This window comes from Oreochromis aureus, linkage group 2, assembly GCF_013358895.1.
Source record: "Oreochromis aureus strain Israel breed Guangdong linkage group 2, ZZ_aureus, whole genome shotgun sequence".
Taxonomy (NCBI): Eukaryota; Metazoa; Chordata; class Actinopteri; order Cichliformes; family Cichlidae; genus Oreochromis; species Oreochromis aureus.
In genome coordinates this window covers 36,834,751-36,858,479 of record NC_052943.1, presented here as the reverse complement: position 1 = coordinate 36,858,479, position 23,729 = coordinate 36,834,751, and the positions used below count along the sequence as shown (strand labels likewise).

Sequence of the window (23,729 nt, the reverse complement as noted above, 5' to 3'; positions counted from 1 at the left end):
AGATTGTCAAAATATAGAAATAACCCATCAATACACCTAAATGTACAGTATTGGGTTTTGAAGAAGCCCTCATTTCTTAATATTTTGCCAGGAAACTTTGAAATAGTGGTTTGTGATGGTGTTTTTATGCTTGAAGGACTCATAGGTCAGTGTTAAACAAAATATAAGGAAATGAGGGGTGGTTCACAATACTGCAAGTGTGGCAGTTTGTTGTGTGTGCATGTTTGCAGGAGAGACCAGACACTTTGAGAATGCCTTTGACCTGAGTAATGTGCAGCTCTCTGGTATGCCACTGGCTTTCTACTCTGGGATGTACGCGTATGCTGGATGGTAAGTATGCGCATGGTACACACACATACACACACATCTGGTTTGCTATCCTCCAGGTGACATCCCATTGACATAATGCTTTCCTGAGCCCCTTACCCTTACCCTAACCATCAAAAATGAATCCTAACCCTAACCATAACCATAACTACTTTAAAGATGATGATTTGAGTGTGAAAAATGCCTTCAACCCTGTGGGGACCAGGATTTTGGTCCCCATGAGGGCTGTTGGTCCCCACCAGTGTAGTAAGTTTAAGATTTTGGTCACCACCAAGATAGTAAGAACCCACACACACACACACACACACGCACACACACACACACACACACACACACACAGACACACACTGTTGCTGGTCATTAATAAGTGGAGGTAATAAACAAACGTTTTCCTTACTTAGGTTCTATCTGAACTTTGTGACAGAGGAGGTGAACAACCCTGCAAAGTAAGTTTAATCCATGTGCTTACTCTTCTGGTCGCATAAAGTTATTTATAAATAATAGAATTAAAAATCTAAGGAATCATGTTTCTTCATCTGTTAGACAAATGTAAAGAGGCTAATTTCACTGCAATCAGTGTTTCTAATAAACAGCAGTGGATCACTTGACTACTTTGAAGTGAAATGACTGTGTCTACTGTACAGTAGCCAGTACTGTACCTGAGCCTTACACAGCATCTTAGTGTGTTACCAGTGACTATGGTTAGTCATGTTAGAACCGGAAGGGTCCATCAACAAAGTGCTGACTGACTGAACCCACTCTTTGATTTTACATGCTCTACCACTTCATGGCTGAGTTACTGTTGTTCCACTTTGTTACTCTGTATTATTGTAAGCTCTTTACAATATAAGTGCTTTGAGGCAACTTTTCTTGTGATTTCATTGAGCTGATTTGAATTGAATTAAAGTGAATTCATCCTGTTGGCATATCTGGCACATGTGAACATTATTAGAGACTGTTTCCTCTGCGTTCACAGTGACGTCTCTTCTCTTTAAAAAAAAAAAAAAAAAAAAAAAAAAGCAGAGTACTCTGATTGTTTTGTGCTGCCTACCAAAGAATGAGCACAAAAAGCAAAACTTTGGAGCTGTTGTAGGTCACAGAATTGACCAGCCTGACAGTAGGTGGTACATTCTGTTTACGTATCTTAGAAAACTGTACAGATGAAACATGTGTGGAAGTAAAACAGACAGATATATAAGGGAAAGAAGGATGAGTAAGTCATACAAGTGACTAATAGTGTGCTTTCTGTGTCATTATTGCTCCGGCCCTCAGGACTGTTCCACTCGCCATCTGTATCTCCATGGCAATTGTGACTTCTTGCTATGTGCTCACCAATGTGGCATACTACACTGTAATGTCAGCTGAGGAGCTCCTGGCCTCATCAGCTGTTGCTGTGGTAAGTACTTTGAAAAACAGTGTAAGGACTGAACCTTTAAAAGTAACTGCCACTTATCCGTCTGCTTTAAATATTGTATTAGGATTAAAATGAAAAAGCAAAAACCAACAACAGTAAAACAGCTACACAATTCTATAAATGTACGTTTTCCCCCACGAGTCCTCAATCAAGGCCATACACACTCAAAGAGGGACCCCTCACCCATGTCTCTTATTCACAAAATATCTGTATCAGCTAATTATAATGTCACTAAATACATCTGTAGGGAAAATGATTCTACCTTAAAGCACTAGTTTGATTTTTTTTAATGATATGTGTTTGAGAAAGGATCAACAGATATTGTGACAGTGCATTTATTATAGTACAGTCATTCATTTTATAGACCCATATTATTGTTTCTGTCCTGAACTCTGCATGTACTGTAACATGCCTGTGTACAGATAGTGATGTTATGGGTAACAATGAGTGACAGGGAGCAGACAATGCAAACATCCCCTCATCTCAAAAAATGTATTCTGTAGAGCTTTGTAAAGCAACCCGATTGGCTAATAATTTGACTGGCTAATCAGTAATAAACAAGCAATGCTATTAACTTTGTTGACAATTTGGTCATAAAGCAAAATATTCAGCAGAAAAAAATAACTTAGAGAAATATGTAAACGAGAGACAAAGAAATATCTATCCCTGAACAAAATGTAACAATTCACACATAAAAACGTAGATCAAAAGCTCACGATTCACTAGAATCATCAAATAACTACATTTTGTGGCATTACTTTGGGTAAACACAAATTACTAACAGCCACAAAATTTCAGAGCTGTTTAAACAAGTGTTGTAAAATGCCAATCAACCATCAAGGTGGTAGAAATACAGTGTGTTCCCAAGTCAGAATTTCCAAGCTCCCAGTTAAAATGTGAATCTGGAATACCTCCTCAACTTGGATTTCCCACTCGCAAAGTCAGAGTAGTCACAATCCATGATGGCAGCACTGAACGTAAACAGCGGCAAAACTGTAACATTTCCACTGTTGGATATTTGTGACTCATTAAATAAGCCATATCCAGACTGCAAAGTATCTGCAAAGCAGGCAGAGGCCATTAGGGTAATTCCCTGCTGGGCAACTATTATATGAACTAGAAACTTTTGAGGGCTATTTTGTGTCTGAATTCTCACCACTATTGGGAACGCTATGTAGCTCTATTTCTGAGCATCCAGATGGCCACACAGTGGAAGATCCCATGACTGCAGCTTTGTGTTTGTTGTCATTTTATAAGGACAGTGGATTCGGAAGCTAAGTTATTATAATAAATTAAACTGTTATGGTAACCCTATCTCTCTGGTAATCAGAAAAACTATTTTGAAGGCTTTTTGCAGTTACTGTTAAACTAATCAGGAAATGTGAAGCCAACCTATATGGGCTTTATCAAAAACGTGTCACAGACAGGCAGTGTGCAGGAACAGGGAAAGTTCAATAAAGCAACGAGAAAAGCAAACCTTTGTTATGTTATATGTGATATCAGTAGCTTATATTAAGCTGAAATTATGGCAGTGGCTCCTTATTTGATAGTGAAATATATCTTGCAGTGTTTTTCACTGTAAGGGCTGACCTTGGCTCTCTGCAGTAAAACGTTGTGCATGCTACTTGAAAGCATTTAGTTGAGGCCTCACCTCTGTGGTGTTTACTTCTGGCTTGAGCAGTGCAGCTGCCTTCCTGCACTTAGCATGTCATTATCAGCAAAGTGTCTCTGACAGCTTGGCTTCCCAGCAGCTGTTAATGTGATTGTTTCATCCCAGCCCTGTTAATGTTAATCCCATTACAGACATTCCCCAATAATAACCACTGTTGCTTATTAGACTGAGGATAGCTATCAGAGATCGCTGGTCTTTTGTAATGCAGTTAGTTTTATTGCCCTGTGCACAGTGAGTGATAAAAGCACCTTAAGACAGGTGTTAAGAGCATTTATCTGTTATTAGAAGGCTGTGATAGGATAAAAGAATTAAACTATGTTCTTCCTTTCTCATAGACAGCGGGCAGAAGTTTACATCTCAAACTTGATTACAGAGTTTAACTGGTGTCTAGAACTTATCTTGAAGAAGTTTGGCTCGAGGCACGATTAGTCATTTTAGGCTTTTTGAATTAGAGGTGTGTTCATATAATGGAAGAGTGATGAATGGAATAGGCTGAAGTAATATTTAAAGATCCTTTTTATTTAGCATTTACCTCAATGCACTACCACAAAAGATTGTGGTGTAGTGAAAAAAAACCTTGGACATTTTCAAACATGCACCCAGGGCTCCTAAAACTTTGGAGAAAGGTATAAGTGCAGCAAATGTTCTGAAATGAAACTGTACTAATGTGGACCTTGTGTCCTTCAGAAACCTGTACTACATGTATTTAAACAGAACATTTAAAAATAAATGTTCCTCTTTCATTTAGCTTTCCATCTTCTATGATGTGTTTTAAAGAAAGGCCGTCGTTCAGCTCTGATGTTTTCACATCGTTTCATTGGCCTGTTTGCTTCTGTCACAGTGCTGCTTCATCACCAATATTGTACTGAAAATATTAGAAAACTTTAGTCAACACTTCCTGCAAGTTGATTTATTTGAGCCAGCCTCAAATACACCTGTCAGCTGAACCCTGTTTTGCATCTGACATTTAATACAAACGAATGACCAACAAACGTTCATCTGTCTCCCTTTATGTCCTCTTTGTGAAATCTGCAGACATTTGCAGAGAGGCTTCTGGGGAACTTCTCTATAGCTGTCCCGGTATTTGTAGCCTTGTCCTGCTACGGCTCCATGAACGGCTGCATCTTTGCCCTGTCAAGGTACAGATTCTGTGTCACTGCTAAAACACCTAGAATACGTATGCTTATGTGCTCACGACAGAGTCCTGTAGCATTTAAACAAAAGTCACCAGGTGTTTCTAACTTTGTATTAGTTTGTGGTATTAAGTATACTTAAGTATACTTATACTGTGTGTGTGTGTGTGTGTGTGTGTGTGTGTGTGTGTGTGTGTGTGTGTGTGTGTCATGTGTAGGGTGTCAAATACATCAGTTTTGTCAAAGTTGCTGGTGGTGCACACAAGATGCAACAAAAGTGACAATGATTTAATGAATTTAAACTCTTTTCCTAATCTTAATGAAGGAATTTTCAGTGTCACATCAACCAGCAAGTAAAATCTGAACTACTCAGAGAGGGAAACAAAGGACACCTGTATCTTTTTTTGTGTGTTTTTTGGTAAACTAGCATTTATTGTAAAATATGCAGGCATAGTTAGTCAAGCAAGTTGTTTTTTAAAATCTTTGAACCTATGCACTTGAGGCATTGTTAATGAGAATGAGAAAACTGCCCATGGGGAATATGTTTCATGTTGAAAATGAGCTGATTTTAATCATACAATGTGACTGTGTTGATTATCAAGTGAGTGTCATGGTCTCTCGTCTCATTTTGTCTGTCATAATGTGTTCACCAGAATGTTCTACGTAGCTTCACGTGAAGGCCAGCTCCCTGAGGTTTTGTCTATGATCCATGTCCGCAGACACACTCCACTTGCAGCTGTCCTGATAATGGTCAGTTTATTAACATAAGCATTTCATTTCAGACAATACACTAAAGGTCACAAAAACTCATCTTTGAAACGGACAACAACATGAGCTGATAGATGAGTCCTGAAAAAAATTCTGTGGGAGCTTTCTGCACTTTTTTTGGACAAAAATTTTAGGATGGTTAGAGATTCAATTCAATTCAGTTTCACTGATATAGAACAAAATCCCAACAACAGTTGCCTCAAGGTATTTTATATTATAAGGTAAGACCCTACACAAATACAGAGAAAATCCCGATACTCAAACAACCCCTTATGAACAACAGTAGGAAGGAAAAACTCCCTTTTACCAGGAAGATACCTCCAACAGAATCATGGTCACGGAGGGGCGGGGCCATCTGCAACAACTGGGTGGGGTGAGAGAAGGAAAACAGGATGAAAGACATGCTGTGGAAGAGAGACAGAGATTAATAACAGATATGATTCGATGCAGAGAGGTCTATTAACACATAGTGAGTGAGAAAGGTGACTGGGAAGGAAAAACTCAATGCATCATGGGAATCCCCGTCAGCCTACGTCTATTGCAGCATAACTGGTGGTCCAACCTAGAAATAACAAATGCATGAACTAGTTTTTCAGTCTCACTTTGAGACAGGATGTCTCTTATTTTTTTTAAAGTTTTAGAACACCCAAATTTTTCCAGATTTTGTCAAGGCTGACTGAATGGACTCAGGCGGAGACTCAGGGAAAAAGTGTAATGAAGGTTTATTTACAAGTGAGAAATATACAAATGTGGGGGAATCAGGGGTTCCAGGGATCCACGGGAAGGAAGGGAGAGGGACACCACACTCAACCGTTGACCCACACACCTCGCTCCACTTTGGCCACACCACAAGCTCCACTCTTGCAAACACTACACGCTCCTCTTCTGACACGCCACGTCACTCTGCCAAACACTCACGCTCAGGAATCCAGGGCAGGGAAACAAGGACGGGTCCAGGGAATATGTATATATATATATATATATATTCCCATTCGCCCCCCGAATGGGAACCATGAAGAGGCCGCTAGGAAAGCTGCAACCACCAAGTACCTGCAGAGGGTCAGGCAAGTCCTGAGGAGTCAGCTGAACGGTAAGAGCAAGATCCGGGCCATCAACACCTACGCCCTGCCCATGATCAGGTACCCTGCTGGGGTAATAGGCTGGCCAAAGGAGGAGATAGAAGCCACTGACATAAAGACAAGAAAGCTCCTTACCATGCATGGAGGGTTTCACCCCAAGTCCAGCACCCTGAGGCTGTACGCTAAGCGGAAAAAAGGGGGCCGGGGACTGGTGAGTGTCAGCACCACAGTCCAGGATGAGACAAGAAACATCCACAAATACATCACGAAGATGGCCCCAACTGACAGCGTGCTCAGTGAATACCTCAGGCAGCAGAAACCCAAGAAAGAGGAGGAAGGCGAGGAACCATCATGGAAGGACAGGCCCCTGCACGGTATGTACCACCGGCGGATAGAGGAGGTGGCTGATATCCAGAAATCCTACCAGTGGCTGGACAAAGCTGGACTGAAAGACAGCACAGAGGCACTAATCATGGCAGCACAAGAACAAGCTCTGAGTACAAGATCCATAGAGGCTGGGGTCTATCACACCAGGCAAGACCCCAGGTGCAGGCTGTGTAAAGATGCCCCAGAGACAATCCAGCACATAACAGCAGGGTGCAAGATGCTAGCAGGCAAGGCATACATGGAACGCCATAACCAAGTGGCCGGCATAGTGTACAGGAACATCTGTGCCGAGTATAACCTGGAAGTCCCGGGGTCGAAATGGGAGATGCCCCCAAGGGTGATGGAGAATGACCGAGCTAAGATCCTGTGGGACTTCCAGATGCAGACGGACAAAATGGTGGTGGCTAACCAACCGGACATAGTGGTGGTAGACAAACAGAAGACGGCTGTAGTGATCGATGTAGCAGTTCCGAATGACAGCAATATCAGGAAGAAGGAACAAGAGAAGCTGGAGAAATACCAAGGGCTCAGAGAAGAGCTCGAGAGGATGTGGAGGGTGAAGGTAACGGTGGTCCCCGTGGTAATCGGAGCACTAGGTGCGGTGACTCCCAAGCTAGGCGAGTGGCTCCAGCAGATCCCGGGAACAACATCGGAGATCTCTGTCCAGAAGAGCGCAGTCCTGGGAACAGCTAGGATACTGCGCAGGACCCTCAAGCTCCCAGGCCTCTGGTAGAAGACCCGAGCTTGAAGGATAAACAATAAATTTTTGGCCCATTTTGAGCCGATTTTTGAGTTGTGTGACCGTTTTGGTGATCGGCCCGAGTTTGGCCTTCATCGTGCGTCGTGCATCGTGTAGTATACGTGGGGCAACGAGAAGCGATTAACACCTCACAACCAGCTCCCGATCATCAATCAGCAGTGCAGCGTGTGATCTGGACACAAGCGATGGAGGCACTTGTAGAACTTTGGAAAGCTCATCCGAGCCGTTTCGATGTGGCCTCACAAAATTATCACGACCACAACAACCGTGAAAATAGTTGGATTTACACTGCTGCTCAATCACAGCTGCCTGATCAATGTTTTTCATTAGCAATTTAGCAAAGTTGATGGTGGTGGTGTGCGTGTCTGTGTGAGTGAAAGACAGAGAGGGAGCGACAGATTTTCTGTTATAACCTTCATTTTATGGAGGCACAGTGTGAGCACTCAGGTCGCATCAGAGCATCGGGTCCTATAGTGTGAGACCCTGCATCGTGACCTACGGACTTTTAACCCCTGCCAGTCAATCGTACAGTTTGAGCAGAAGCTGAATAACGCGACTGAAAAAATCGCACAGTGTAGTCCCAGCTTTATGCTAATGTGAGCTGTACAGCGTTCCAGTGACCAGAAGCACTGAGCCACTGCCTTAAATAGTGGCCGGGAGTAGCAGGATAATGAGCCGCAGGTGAGTAACTGCTTGCAGGTGTGTGGCTTCTTCCCATATCTGCAGCAGAAGTTCCCATAAATGTGAACCTTGTAGGCTGCTTTGCTTTCACTCTTCTGTCCAATTCATCCCAAACCAGCTCGATGGGGTTTAAGTCTGCAGACTGTGCTGGACACTCCATGTTTTCAAGCTCACCATCTTTTTCTTTTTTCCTGAGGTAATTCTGGCACAGCTTGGACTGTTTGGGGTCATTATCTTGCTGTAGGATGAACCCCTGACCAACTAGGTCCATACCAGAGATGGCATGATACCACTTTTTTTTATGTCCGATACCGATATCATAAATTTAGATATATATATATATGAATCCAATATAGTCTATTTTATAATCAATAACTGTATTTTAATATCTTGCTGCACTTTGTAAAAGTTCATACTCAAATTTTAATTTAATTTTAATTTAAACAAAATGCTAAAGCTATTCTATTATACTTGTATTTAAAAAATACGCTCCACTCAAAATATTTCACAGTTCAGCAATACTGATCTTTTTATTTAAATTTTTAGCAGAAGAAAGTATTTTAAGTAATATTCAGAAAGTAATTTAAAATGCAATTTTATGCAGATTTCAAAAACTTTTTGGTTCGGAAAAAAAGTGCAATATCAGCACAAAATAATGTTAAAAAAAAAAAACAGGTTGTATAATGGACCCTTTTGTACTTAAAGCTGAACATAAATAGACATCCAGAGTGGAAAGCAGTGCAAATAAATGCACACACAGCTTTGCGACACTCATCTTTTATCGAGATGGATGTCAGTGTAAGCTGTTTCTATCACATTTAACCTCAGACTGAATTTTGTGTAATTTCTATACAAAACTTAACACAAGTATGAAAAAAAGTTTCATGTTTTACATTGTTTTGTTTTGTTTTCGAACCATGAAACTGTTTGACCAGCAACACAGGGTTTTTTTTTCAAAGTAAAACTTCTAAAAGTCTATCCATTGTACAGTCAGACTTAGCAATGACAGTGCACAGAAGGTCCGAGCTCCATATATCAGTTGTTAAGCTTAATGTAGGAATGCTTCACCAACATTCAGAGATGAACTTACAGACTTGCTATACTTCTCTGGGATAGCTTCCTCGGAAATTAAATGCTGTTTTGGAAGCATGTAGCGAGGCTCCAAATGCTCAACCAGACTGCCGACAGGTCTCGCACGCCACAGCTGCTGTATCCTGTGACGCATACTGCTCCGACGTCCTAAGGTTGTGAGCTGGGTTACGCTATGTCGCAAGTTTTGTGAGGTGCTTTTGTGATATTTAATTGATTGGATTAAATTTTTTATTTCTCTACGATATCCGATCCAGTAATTTAGGTCAGTATCGACCGATACTTATACGTAATATCGGATTGGTCATCTCTAGTCCATACCAGACAGAATGCGATACTTATTTTGTTTCAAGGGTCCTGTCACCGGTCCTGGATCCAAATCAAATCAGTCCAAATCACCACATCACATGTGCAGGTACAGTATTGCATGTGCACTCACAAGCAATGCAAAATACAATAACGCGCAACAAGCAAAATATTGGTTAATTTAAAAAGTAATAAATTATGTACATAGGGTCCTATGGATCATATATACCCTGGATCCAGTGAAAGAGCCCCAGACTGTCACCCTTCCTCCTGTGAAGGAGGAACCAAAGATTTCAAGTTTTGATTCATCAGTCCATAATACCTTCTTCCAGTCTTCAGTAGTCCAATGGCAGTGTTTCATGGCCCAGACAAGCCTCTTTGTCTTATTCTTTCAAGCTATTCATTGGACTTGAATGACTTGAATTGCAATAAATAACTGGAAAAATTGGGGTGTTCTAAAACTTTTGACCAGTAGTGTATACTTTTGGGATTTGCCTAAATGAGTTCTTCTTCTTCTTCTGCCTGTCAAAGTAATATGTGAACTACGGCTCTATAAAGTATCAGTATTGGATCCATGTCGTCCATGCCAGCCTAAATCACAACAACAGTCGCCTCAAGGCGCTTTGTAAATGTGTAAGCATAAATTACTTAATGACATTATTTGTTTAAAACTGATTCTGAGTCTTGTAACTGATGACATTATTATTATTATTATTTTATTATTATTATTATTGTTGTTGTTGTTGTTGTTGCTGTAATTTTTGTAAACAATCAAGTTGGTTCATACAGTAGTGAGTGCTGTAGAAAGAGGTCTACAACTTGCATGTGTAAATTTGTATTACCCTTATTATGGGTATACTGTAAATCTACACTGTAAATACACAGTCTTGACTGATGGAAATACAACCGTCTTTGTATGTGTGTGTGTGTGTGTGTGTATTTGGATGTGTATGTGAATGTACAGTACCCTATGACCATGCTCCAGCTGTTAGTTGGAGACATCTACAGTCTGCTGAACTTCATGAGCTTCCTGCGATGGCTGTTCATCGGTGTGGTGGTGCTGGGTTTGATCTACCTCCGATACACAAAGCCGGACCTCCCCCGCCCTTTTAAAGTCAGTATTTCCACACCACTATGCAGCTATATCTGACCTTAATCATTGCAGTATTAACAATTATATATGCAATCAACCTTTCATGCATCCAGATACAGTGCTGTGTAAAACTATTTGCCCCGTTTCTGATTTCTTAGTGTTTTCTACATTTGTCACACTTGTGTTTCAGATCATTAAACAAATTGCATTTTATATTTTCTCGGGTTATTTTTGTGTAATAATACTACAGTTTTTAGATTATGGCTTTATTTATGAAAGGAGCAAAGTTATTCGAACCTACTTGTCCCTGTGTGGAAAAGTATTACCCCCTAACCTAACCACTGGTTGTGGCACCCTTTACAGCAAGAACTACCATCAAGTGTTTGTGTTGTCATGCTAAAGCATCGCAGTCTTCTCGGTCCTCACTTTGACAAGGCTGCTCCAATACCTTCATTTATTAATTTATTTTTGAGCCATTCGGGTGTGGACTTGCTGGTGTCCTTTGGATCATTGACCCACTGCATCATTCAAGTGTGACTGCTGAACATTCTCCTTCAGGATTTTCTGGTAGAGAGCAGAATTTCGGTTTGATCAGTCATGCCAAGTTGTTCAGCTCTTAAAGCTGCCCCAGACCACCACACTACCACTATCATGTTTGATTGTTGGTATGATGCTCTTTATATGCAATAGTGTTGCCAGATGTAACTGGGAATCAAACCTTCCAAAAATTTCAGCTTTTGTCTTGTCAGGCAACAGAATTTTTTCCCAAAAATCTTAGGAAAAGATTCCCGTCAAGTTTGAGATGAGCTTTTGTGTTCTGTTTGGTCAGCAGCTTGTAACTCTCCCATGGATAGCATTTTGCCTGGTCTCTTTCTTACTGTTGAATCATGAATTGGGGCCTGCAGTCCTTTAGATGTTGGGGTTCCTTTGTGACCTCCTGGGTGAGTCGTCAATGCATACTTGGAAATTTTTCCAAGTATGAAGAAAAGCTGAATCAGTAATGTAGCTGGCCTATGAAGGTTCATTACTGATTCAGCTTTTCTTCATTTGTCCATAATGGCTCTCTCTGGGGTTCACTGTTTTCTCAAAGCCTCAGAAATAACTTTAGCCTCTTTTCCACTAGTACCTACTCGACTTGACTCTACTGCATTTCATTTGTTTTCCATCACCACTGAGTACCACCTAATGTGCATGGATTCGCTATAGCAACACAGCCGAAACTCCTGTGTTTTCATTTGTATGAAACATAAACCAACACAACAATGGAGGATGTCAAGGCGAGTGCATATCTGCTGCTCGATCTGTGGCTTTTTGTCAGACTCGGGGACCACTTTGTTGATTTTTGTGTAACCATTTCCCTCGTTTCCAGAATTTTTGTGAAGGAGTTGCTCTCATGACTCATTGAGTGACGCCATAGATTGGCCAACAGCTGGCATGCAGTCTGTTGAAGTCACATTTTCAGATTGACTCAGCTTTCTTGGAACAAGCAGGTACTAAGAAAGTACCTAATGGTAACCCCTAAAAGTTGAGTCAAGCTGAGCCGAGCTGAGTTGGTAGTAGTGGAAAACCATTTCCCAGACTGATAAGTGTCACTGAGTTTGTTCCTTAGCTCGGATGTGTTGGCTTTTGACATCTATTAGCCTACCTACTTTACTTTTTCAGACAGGTTCTAATTACGGGATTTATTGATTAAGCGGGTGTGACAATAATTGGGACTGGGTATAGAAATGAAAATTCACTCACATTTAATTGTGGTTAATTACAGTTAATTCATGATTTACCAAAGAGTGCAATGACTTTTTCCCAAAGGGTCAAATAGGTTTCGCACTGAATAAATAAAATCATCGTTTAAGAGCTGCACTTTGTATTTACTCAGAATATCTTTGTCTAATATTAAAGTTTGTGTCATGATTTAAAACATGAAATTGTGACATAAAAACCAAGGAACTGCGAAGGGGACAAATACTTTTTTCACAGCACTGTAGCTCTTACATTCTCTTCTGAAATTTTAAACACAAAACATTCAATCAGTTCTGCAAAATCCTGACTTTTCACCATCTTTGTGTGTACAGTATATAATTTCACTGTTGATTTGTCCGCAGGTTCCACTGTTTTTTCCAGTGGTGTTCTGCATCACATGTTTCTTCATGGTCTTCCTGTCTCTGTACTCGGACCCTGTTAACACAGGAATAGGATTTGCCATTTCCCTCACTGGCATCCCTGCGTACTACATCTTTATTTACTTCAACCACAGACCAAAGTGGCTTCAGAGGACTTTAGGTAACACATCATTAACAGTTACTCATAGGTCATTTGATTCAGCTGCAAACATGAAATTAGTAAAGCACTATTTGTCAGTTATTTATTTAATAATGGAAGTGCTCTGTGGTGTAGTAGTTAATTCACCTAAGATGGAAAAGATCCCCAGTTTGGTGGGGAGGAGGCACAAATTCCTAGAAGTGTTATCATCCACTGTAAAAATCTGTCAGATAAAACATGTGCATTCATCCACAGAGTCAGCCCCCTGTGAAAAATATCGACCACCCAAAAGAAGTTTTAATTTTTCCTCATTTAATACTGAAGTAATTCATCAAGGTCTCAAATACATATTTAATGGTTCAGGTTGAAGTGAATGCAATTTTTGCATTTCATTTTAAAATCAAGGTTCTTGAGTCTGGAGAGATACTGGAGAGGCACAAAATCAAACATGTTTTTAGTCGAGTGTGAAAGTTTGGACAGTCTTTCATTACCTTTTGGGGTGCCATGTCATCTGCTTGGGCTGGTCATTGTTGGTCCACTGAGTTTTATCAAGTCCACTGATCTACTGAAAACGCTGGTTATTAAAAAGGACGACCGGTTATCTACAAGAAGTGTATTCAACTGGATTCAATGTTACTCTCCTGGTGTGATGCCTCTGTCTTGAGCTGAAACGTTTTCTTAAACAGGAAGACACTTCCAGCACTACAGACTCAGGAAATAAAAAGCTGTAAAGAAGCGCAAAACTCAAGGTGAAGGAAGACACAGTAAAGGATAGAGTACAAATAAATATGCACAATGTATCGCCAAGTTCTGTACCTGTAAGAAAAACAAAGAAACATATCAGAGTCAGAATCAGAATACTTTATTAATCCCTAAGGAAATGATGTGGGTTACAGTGTCTCCAGTACAGTAATAGAAACAGAAACAGACTAGACTATTTAACAATACAATATGTTACAGATTTAAGAAAAAGCACAGATCTAAGAAAAAGCACAATATATACAAATCACTCAATAATAAATATCAAGGATTGACAGAGGTGATTATAAATAAACATCAAGAATATTAACATCAACATTACTGAGTTGAAAAGAGCGTGTGCAAAAGGATGTAACTATTGCAGTGTTTACAGTGTGTTAGAGGGATGAGCTGTACAGAAAGATGGCCACGGGCAGTAATGATTTCCTGTGTCGTTCAGTGGTGCTTTTTGGTTATCTCAGTTTCTCACTGAACATGCTCCTGTCGCTAGCCAGCACGTCATGGAGTGGGTGGGAGGTATTATCCAACATTGTGCTTGTCTTGGACAACATCTGCCTCCCTGACACCACCTTAAGGGAGTCCAGCTCCATCCCCACAAAATTACTGGCCTTGCAGATCAGTTTATTTAGTCTGTAGGCATCTGCTACCCTCAACCTACTGCACCAGCATGCAACAGCATAGAGGATAGCACTGGCTACAACAGACTCATAGAAAATCCTGAGCATTGTCCAACTAATGTTGAATGATCTCAGCTGCCTCAGAAAATAGCGATGACTCTGGCCTTTCCTGTAGAGTGCAGTGGTGTTTTTAATACAGTCCAGTTTATTGTCTATGCATACTCCAAGGTATTTATAGTCCTTCTCAGTGTCCATGTTGACCCCCTGGTTGAAACAGGGGTCAAGGGTTTCCTAGTCCTCATAAAATCCACAATCAATTCCTTGGTCTTTGACACGTTGAGCTGCAGATGATTCTGCTTGCGCCACGTGACAAAGGATTCAACCACAACCCGGTACTGTGACTCATCACCCCTGCTGATCCATCCAACCACTGCAGAGTCATCAGAAAACTTCTGATGATGGCAGGTCTCTGTGCAGTGGCTGAAGTCTGTGGTGTAGAGGGTGAAGAGGAAGGGGGAGAGGACAGTCCCCTGAAGTGCCCCTGTGTTGCTGATTACATTGTCAGACACACTATGTGGAAGATGCACATATTGTGGTCTTACTGTTTGATAATCAACAATCCAGGACACCAGAGAAGCATCCACCTGCATCGCTGTTAGCTTATGAACCATTCTATCTTGATGTTTCGCCTGTTGGCGAGCCACTCAGATTCCAGATGTTTGGTATTTGCTAAAATGCAAAATTTACCGTATCACTTGCCTGTCAAATGATGCGGTGATATTGGAGCATGAACATTTGGGAGTCCATAATGCGCTGGAGAACTGGCTGACATCTGTGTTTGGGCAATGGAAGGTTGTGTTTATGTCTGCCATGTTTTCTCTTGTTACTTTTATAGGAATATTGGTTACAGGTTGTTGTCTCATTCCTTATGCCAGACGGGTGCTGGAGAGACTGATAGAGAGGGCTATGGATTCGGGGCCAAATGGTCCGGGGTCTATGATGCCGTTGGTGGAGGTGGCTGACTGGACCGAGGAGTGAGACAATAGGAAGGATGTTGGCCTTTTTCAAAGGCCAAAGAGAGGGAATTGTGGGGATTATATATTTTCTATATCGTGTTTATTTTTATATCCTTTTATTAAGCTTTGAGCAGTGGCATTTGATTAAACATTTATTCCATTTATTAAACATACAGTTTCAATCATGTTATTACACACATTGCATTTGTGTTCATGATAGAGTTAAGCATACAGTCTAATGAAGGTTAAAAGCGCCGTTCAGCGCTATGTCTGAACTGATATATTGATGGAATGACTTGAATGCTGTGAATGAATGCCTAACATGCTTACAAACACACAGACGTTAAGTACAATTTCTAGGGTAATGGTGAAATACATCTTGCTTTGTCTCTGCTTAGCAATGAGTGACCCAGAAGGTGTTAAAGATAAGCTTGCCATGAATAAGTCTACAGGAAGCATCTGGAGGAGCCAGACAACCTGGCATCACATGCATAGGTTATAATTAATGACAGTTAAACAAGTTTCCGTGTTCAACACTTATCACCCAGGAGGGTTGGCCTGATGGTATTGAAAGCACTGGAAAAGTCAAAAAACAAGACCCTCATAGTGCTCGCCGGCTGGTCCAGATGGGTGTAGACATGATCGAGCAGGGAGATGATGGCATCCTCAGTTCCGAGCCGGGACTGGTAAGCAAACTGAAGGGGATCCTGATGTGGTCTGACTATGGGTCAAAGCTGGTCCACGATGAGTCATTCCAGGGTCTTCATGACCATACAAAACATATAAAACCTGGAACACAATAATTGAAAAATGCACAGGTACATAAATCAACAAGCTTCTTGTGGTGTGTGTGTGAGTGTGAAAGAGAAAAAGAGAAAGAGTGTCAAGTGTGAGTATGTACGTGTGTGTCTTTGTCATGAAATGTAATTAAAATTGAGGGGGGGGGGGGCCACAATAACACTCCCCAGGAACCAGAGGCAGAGATGGATCTGGGAGAACCATCCCATTCACAGACCCAAAGGAGTATTAAAGACCCAAGACTATACCTGTGCACCCATCCCAGCAAGAGGAGGAAGGCCCTAAATGGGGTGCCCATGGCCAAGGGGTGGGAGTCGAGGAGAGAACCAGAGGAGACAGGTAGCCGACCCCTCTAGAGACAGGCTACCCTGATGCAAGCCAAGATTAGGGTCCTAGGGCTCCAGTTCCCCAAGAGTTGCCTGGTACCCAACAGAGTCCGAAGAAGAGATCTAAGACCACAAAGGCAGTGGGTCAACAACCACACGAGAACTAACAAGTACTACATCCCAGCAGGGGGGTAGCTGTACCAGGCGGGGAGCGGTGGGGAGGGTGAACCCTCCATCGACTCTCTGGACACTCAGACCATGAGAAGCAAAGTTCTCTAGAAGAAAGATGGAACTACTCGGCCTGAATACCAAGCATCATGTCTGAAGGAAACCAGGAACTGTTCATCACCTGGGCAGTACTATCCCTGAAGTGAAACATGGTGGTGGCAGCATCATGTTGTGGGAAACTTTTTCAGCACCAGGAACTGGGAGATTTGTAAGGGTTGAAGGAAAGATGAATACAGCAATGTGCAAACACATCCTTGATGATAACCTGCTAAAGAAAGCTCTTGACAATGGACTGCCAGTGCAGCAGTAGCACTCAGCTGCCACTCCAGATTAAATGGTGCTGGCTTTTGTTTGTTTCTTATTGCCTTTCATTGTGACTTCTGAGCCACATGGACACCAGAACGTGCAATTTCATGCATGAGGAAGCGGAAGCGCAGCAAATGTGCTAAAAGCAAATGCAAGCCGGCTGCTCCTCCCATCAATCCTGCTCTCAAACATTTCCTCACTGGACAATAAAATGGACTACATCCGACTCCAGTGGACTACACATTTTAGGGACTGCTGCATCTTTGTTTTCACAGAAACATGGCTCACTGACAGAGTGTTGGCTTGTGTGTCTACATCAACATGCAAGAACTCTGTGCTAGTTTCTAATTACTGCTCGCTGGTAGAGTTTGTGACTACTAGATGCACACCTTTTTACATACCTCAGGAATTCACTACTGTGCTCATTACAGCAGTGCACGTTCCACCCAGCGCTAATACTAAAGAGGTGCTCTGCAAGCTGTACAGGGCGATGGACTGTGTATTTTCGCCGGAGATTTCAAACACGCAAGTCTCTAGTCAGTGCTCCCGAAATCAACATGTGGACTGGATCTTGCTTACACAATAATTCCCAGCATCTACTAAATGAAGACCCGCCCCCACCTCACATATTCAGACCAGGGGGATGTCCAAATTCATGGGCCGCATCCTGCTGAGGCCGCAATTCTAGGCCTTCAGAGGACTCGGCCCACGTAGACCGCGAAGGCCAGGTCCTCAGGAGTATGCAGCCTATGAATTTGGAAACCCCTGACGTGTCTGTTAAGCTAATCCCGTCAGACAGACCGCTCGTCAGATGCTGCAAACCGATTCTGAGACAGGAGCTCTCTCTGCTCTTCAGGACTGTTTTGAGTACAAATATTCACCTTCCAACAGGACAATGACCCTAAGCACATGTCTAAGAAAACAAAGCAGTGGCTTTGGGACCACCCTGTGAGTGTCCTTGAGTGGCCCAGCCAGACCTGAACCCCGACTGAACATCTCAGGAGAGATCTGACAATGGATGAAGCTAAACATCTAAACTCTGTAATAGGAGGACTTTTTGACATGTTTCTTTCTTTTTTCTTATGTTGCAAATCATATTTAACATCATTAATCAAGTTTTGGCCTACTGCAGCATATTTTCAAATGGGTTATATACTAGACATAAAAAAATAGACTACGAAAAAATTCTTTCATATTTTTCTGTGTTCCATCCTCAGTTTTTTGACACGGTGGTATCTGCTGTGATATTTTCACCTCACAAGTCTCACAAGTGTTAGCTTTATCTTGGGTGGTGGTGGTTTACAGAAGCCCCTGGGAGTTAAAAGGTATTTCAAGGGGCTGAACCCAGCTCCTGACAAACAACTGAACTTCAACTCCCCCGAACCCCCGAACCCCCCACAAAAAAAAAACATTACACTTGGCACAGTTTAATCAGACAAATACTGTTCTTCTGGAAATTACCAAACACAGTCTTGTCCATCCAGTTGCCAGATGGAGAACTGTAATTTGTCACTCCAGAAAACACATCTTCATTGCTTTAGAGAGCTGCTTTGTATAATGTGCTCATTTCCAATTGTTGCACTGTTATCAATGATTTTTGTGAAACAATCACCTTTCATTTGTGTTTTAACTGCAATCTTGTTAGGTTGTTATCTTGATGGAGCTTTACATGATTTTCTTTGTGTCATCAGATTCCTTCAACCGAACCATGCAGATCATCCTGGAGGTTGTTCCAGCTGACCAATAACAGCACACAAGCATTACATCACCAGCACAATCAGATAAATGCAGATCTTTTTTTACTGAAATTATTTTATTTTATTTTATTTTTACTTATTTGTCACTGATCTTTGGGAACATTGTGATTATTTATGTAAAAGGAGAAGAAATGTTGCCTTTTGCTTTGTACAACCTATACATTATACATAAATGATACTATTGTGTGTTTAATATGTTTTCAAAGCATTTAACGATTTGTCTAATTAGTTATTGAATGCTCTTTGTCATATGATCAACATTTCATTAAATGGTAACATTTGCAAACATAGAACACATTGAACATATAAGCCCCATCCACCTGCCCAACCAAACTTGTTGTTTATAAGGACAGCCAATCAGAAGGTGAAGAAAGAGAGTAAGGAGATGTCTTGTTTCAGCAAAGGATCATCCATTATGGCCCAATTTGTAATAAATAAGAATCGTTTTGAACTGGGAATCATGCATAGCTACTTTAGTCTAAGAATAACATCTTTGCTTCTGTGACTGCTTAGAGTTTAAAGGGGACTTACAGTATTATGCTTATTTCTTGCTTTCTGAGCTTATTTAGGTACCATGGAACAATAGTCTGTAATTAGTGACTTTATTATAATTGTATTATAGTTATTTAAGATAAGAGTTTTTGATCAGTAGGTTTTTTCATTGTTTGATCTTTTTCACATATCACAGTCGTTTGATCGTCAGTATTGTTACCTCTTATTAATGTAACATAACAGACTGAATTTTTTTATTTTTTTTAAATATGCTTTCAGCTCATGAAGCAGAGAAAATCATCTCCCCAACTTTTTGATGTGGATGCTGACAGCATGTTCACTGCTCATAAATCAGCTTAACTCTGCATTCATTTTATTATGGTGCAACAGGCCCACAGTTCTCATTCTTCTAACCACCTGCCATGGACCCCTCAGCTTGTTACACCCATGACAGACTCCCAACTCCAGCTGAAGCTCAGAAACTAACTTACTACAGTTGAATTTAAACCATTCAGCTACAAATTTAAACCACTGACTAATGGGGAAGTTGTGATTTAATATGGTTTGTGATGCAGGTTGATTATGTGAGTGTTTCCTCTCTTTGGGTTTTAGCATGCAGATGGTTCAGCCCTAACATTTGGACCTTTGCCATTTGACTCCATCATTTCATTACTTCTCTGACTTTATGTATATCTCTGCTCCCCCGGCACTCCATTCACATTTCACATTTCACATTCAGACTGCATCAGCACCAAGCACTTCCCTCCGCCTGCATCAGGAATGAAGGGGCGAAGGGGCTTGGCTTTGTGTGTCTTGGTGTTATAATCTTATTTCAAGAGGTGAGAGTTTGTGTGTGTGTGTGTGTGTGGTGTGTGTGGTGTGTGTGGTGTGTGTGTGCAGACTGCAGATGTGGCTGCTCTGAGTCCCCTGGGTGGGATTTGCAGGTAATCTGTCTGTGTAACTGCTACCCTGTGGCACGCTGCATCCCCTTTCAGTTCTGTGTCCTGTAAATGGAGGGCTTTTACTGCTGATGAGAGGATGGCAGCATAGAGAGAAAATGCCCAGGAGCTTCCACTTTAGCTGTGAAACATTTAAAAAAATCGGGCTTAAACTGAGCTAACACCAGCCTTTTTGTTGGCTAGGAGCAGCTAGATGTGGATACAGTGCAGGCGTTTGGACAATCACAGCAATGCTTCAGGAGCTACCTGTGCTCCAGCTGGAGTGTTAGTTTAACAATTAAATGGGTTTAGGATTCAGATTTAATGAACACCATGAAGGTAACCCAGTCTCCTAATGCCTGTGACATATTATGAGACTGGCTTACCTCTGCACCACCACGTGCTGCTGTTGTACAGACACAAAAAAGGAAAATATGATTTTTCGCTCATGAGAAGAAATGTTATGGTTTCTTACAGTCTTATAGTGTGTTCAATATTATACATGTTACATATTGGGTGATAGTGTTTTGCTAAATCCTTCCAGGACTTAAATAGATTTTAAGTTACCTAATAAATAAAGTTCTTTTCAGCACAGTATGGCTTTGCTCAGATGTAATTACATCTATGTATTGTCTTTGATTACTGTGGTTTCAAAGGAAGCCTAACTTTGGCCTTCAGTTTTTTGCAGGGTGTGATCCAGTCAAACATAAGTAAAGATAGTTCCCCAGCATAGTTCTTCATGGAGAACTGTGCTGGTTTTACATGTCATGGTGTGTTTGCAGGGATGTGATAAGAGCAGTATAAGAGGTCAGAAAAAACAAGTTTTAGAGAAGTAAGATGATCTGACCTCTGCAGCATCCTGCTTCTCTCTGCTGCAGGCTGCCTCCAGGCTATGACAGCCGCTGCTGTCATACAGACTTGGTCTCCTGCTGAACCACTATTGGCCAAGTGGCATTATACCTTTGAATAAAAGTCAACAGTATTTTTATTTCTATGCTGAGCTGACTCAGTTAGTTCTTTTTTAACTGCCCATCTCGAGTCCTACAGTGCTGTAGGAGGGAAAGACACGTCACTAAAGCACTTTATGACTTTCATGATTAATAGCCAAATACCTTAAATAGCACTGAGAGTACTGCTTACTTCCATGAGTACACTTCATGCTTTGAGTTCCTAGGTGTTTTTTCACACTATCAAGTATGGCTAAGTAAACATACAAGCGCCCAATTTGTGTATTCAGCAGTCAAAACATTAAGTGTGGATGGATTCTAACGATTTAGACTTCTGGCCCTTAAAGGTCGCCATATTGGCTCCATACAAGGAAGGAGAGGATTTTGAGACAGTAGATGAAGAACATGTAGTCAGTCAGTCAGATCTCAATGCAACAGTGCATCTTTGGAATGTGATGGAACATGGGATTCACACCATGGACATGCAATTGAAATATCTGCAGTAACTGTGTCATGGCAACATGGATCAAAATCTCTGAGAAATAATAATAATAATAATAATAATAATAATAATAATAATAATAATAATAATAATAATAATACATTTTATTTGAGGGCACCTTTCAAAAACCCAAGGTCACCTTACAAAAGAACAAAATTAATAGAAGAAGCAACAGTCATAAAGTACAGAAAATAAGTTAAAATTGCAAAACAGAACTTGACAACAGATAAAATCAGCACTAAAGTGAATAAGCCAGTTTGAACAGAGGTGTTTTGAGCCTTGACTGAGCTGGAGGAAGAGAGTTCCAGAGCTGAGGAGTAGAGCGACTGAAGGCTCTGTTCCCCATAGTGATGAGACGAGCAGAAGGAACAGTAAGATGAATAGCAGATGAGGATCTGAGAGGGCAGGAGACAGTGGTGATATGAAGCAGATCAAACAAATATGAAGGAGCAGATTTATGGATACACTTGTATGTGAGAAGTAAGATTTTAAAGTTTTTCCTTGCTTCTATGGGCAACCAGTGAAGTTGCTGAAGAACTGGGGTAATATGAGCTCTAGACTGAGTACGAGTTATGACCCGAGCTGCAGAGTTTTGAAGAAGTTGGAGTTTATGAAGGGACCTTTTAGGGAGACCAAATAAGAGGGAATTGCAGTAATAAGACTATGGACAAGGATGGCAGCAGCATGGGGAGTAAGGAAGGGACAGAGTCGGTTAATATTACGTAAGTGGAAATATGCAGACCGGGTTATGTAATTAATGTGAGACTGAAATGAGAGAGTATTATCAAATATGACACCCAAACTCTTAACCTGAGGGGAGGGAAAGGTGGGAGAACTTTCAGTGTTAATGGAAAAACTGTAGGATTTGGATAAGATAGAGGCTGTACCAACAAGTAAAACTTCTGTTTTATTACTATTAAGTTTAAAAAAAATTGGAGGAGAACCAAGATCTGATCTCGATAAGACAGTTTGAGAGGGAGGGAGGTGGGAGGGAAGAATTGGGTTCAGAAGAAAGGTAGAGCTGGGTGTCATCGGCATAACAGTGAAAATTGATATTATATTGTTATATATATAATGTTTTCAGAACCAGGTTGACTCTGTGCCACAAAGAATTCAGACAGTCTTGAAGGCAAGACAGGGTCCAACACAGCACTAGCAATGAAGTAGCTGGACTGTGTATTGCTGTCTTTAGAGCAAGGTGGAAAAGTTAGCATTAAAACCCTACTTAGCTGAAATTTGAAAGAAACATCCCAGACCTTAAGGGCACTCGGATATTATCATTGCATAAAGGCATATGTGTTTTTAAATGAGGCAAAGCAACAAAGCGCTACTACAGAATGTGTCAGCCCGGGGAACAGTCATGATGTTGGACAGCATATAACACATACACACATATACTGTGTCAATTCCTGGCATTTTCTTTGCATCAAAGGCTTTGCGTCACACAGAGACACACACACACACACACACACTGAGGCACCAGGGTCCTGCCTGTGGCTTAGAGAAGAGCAGGAAATCAAAAAAAAAAAAGAAAAAGAGCAGGATTATGTTGTGAGGAGCCCTGACGAAACTATCCTGCACTCTGAGCGTAAACTGTCCAACCCAAACTGTGTCAAGCTGCCACAGCACACACACACAGTTGCCCTGCATTAAGGTCCAGCTCCACTAACACATTCCTCCAGCTAAAGGACACGGACGGCCTGAAGTCTTAGTATGGAGGTACAGAGGAAGGCGATGACCCTTTCCCTGGACTATTCAACCAGCCTGGATAGAAAGCTGTCCCTCCCTTGGTCCTGCCAGAGTTTGGTATGGAGGACTGTGGAGTATTCTCTTTATTACTGTCAGATCTTTATCTTATATCGTAAAGCACCTTGAAATGACTGCTGTTATAAATTTAAGCTCCATATAATTAAAACTGAACTGGCTTCAGTTTAAGCATGAAGCCTAATTTGGTTTCTTAAGGATGTGAAATTGAAGGCAACCAAACTCCCTTTGGTTTGTGAGCATGTTTCATTCTCATCCAAGAGGATTCATCACCCCTCGGTGAATCGCTACCTTATCATGGTGGAGGGGTT

The 23,729-nt window shown here is 41.2% G+C and overlaps 1 protein-coding gene across 1 annotated transcript in view; it reads left to right on the top strand.

Annotated features, from left to right (window-relative positions):
• slc7a11 (solute carrier family 7 member 11) overlaps nt 1-20,802 on the top strand; it is a 48,577-nt gene extending 27,775 nt beyond the window's left edge. The window contains exons 5-12 of the mRNA XM_039622349.1: nt 231-330; nt 729-773; nt 1,600-1,723; nt 4,449-4,552; nt 5,200-5,296; nt 10,581-10,730; nt 12,812-12,989; nt 18,710-20,802. Of these exons, the coding sequence (XP_039478283.1) occupies nt 231-330; nt 729-773; nt 1,600-1,723; nt 4,449-4,552; nt 5,200-5,296; nt 10,581-10,730; nt 12,812-12,989; nt 18,710-18,765 (854 nt within the window). The 3' untranslated portion in view covers nt 18,766-20,802. The remainder of the gene's footprint in view (nt 1-230; nt 331-728; nt 774-1,599; nt 1,724-4,448; nt 4,553-5,199; nt 5,297-10,580; nt 10,731-12,811; nt 12,990-18,709) is intronic.
• Nucleotides 20,803-23,729: the final 2,927 nt, after the last annotated feature.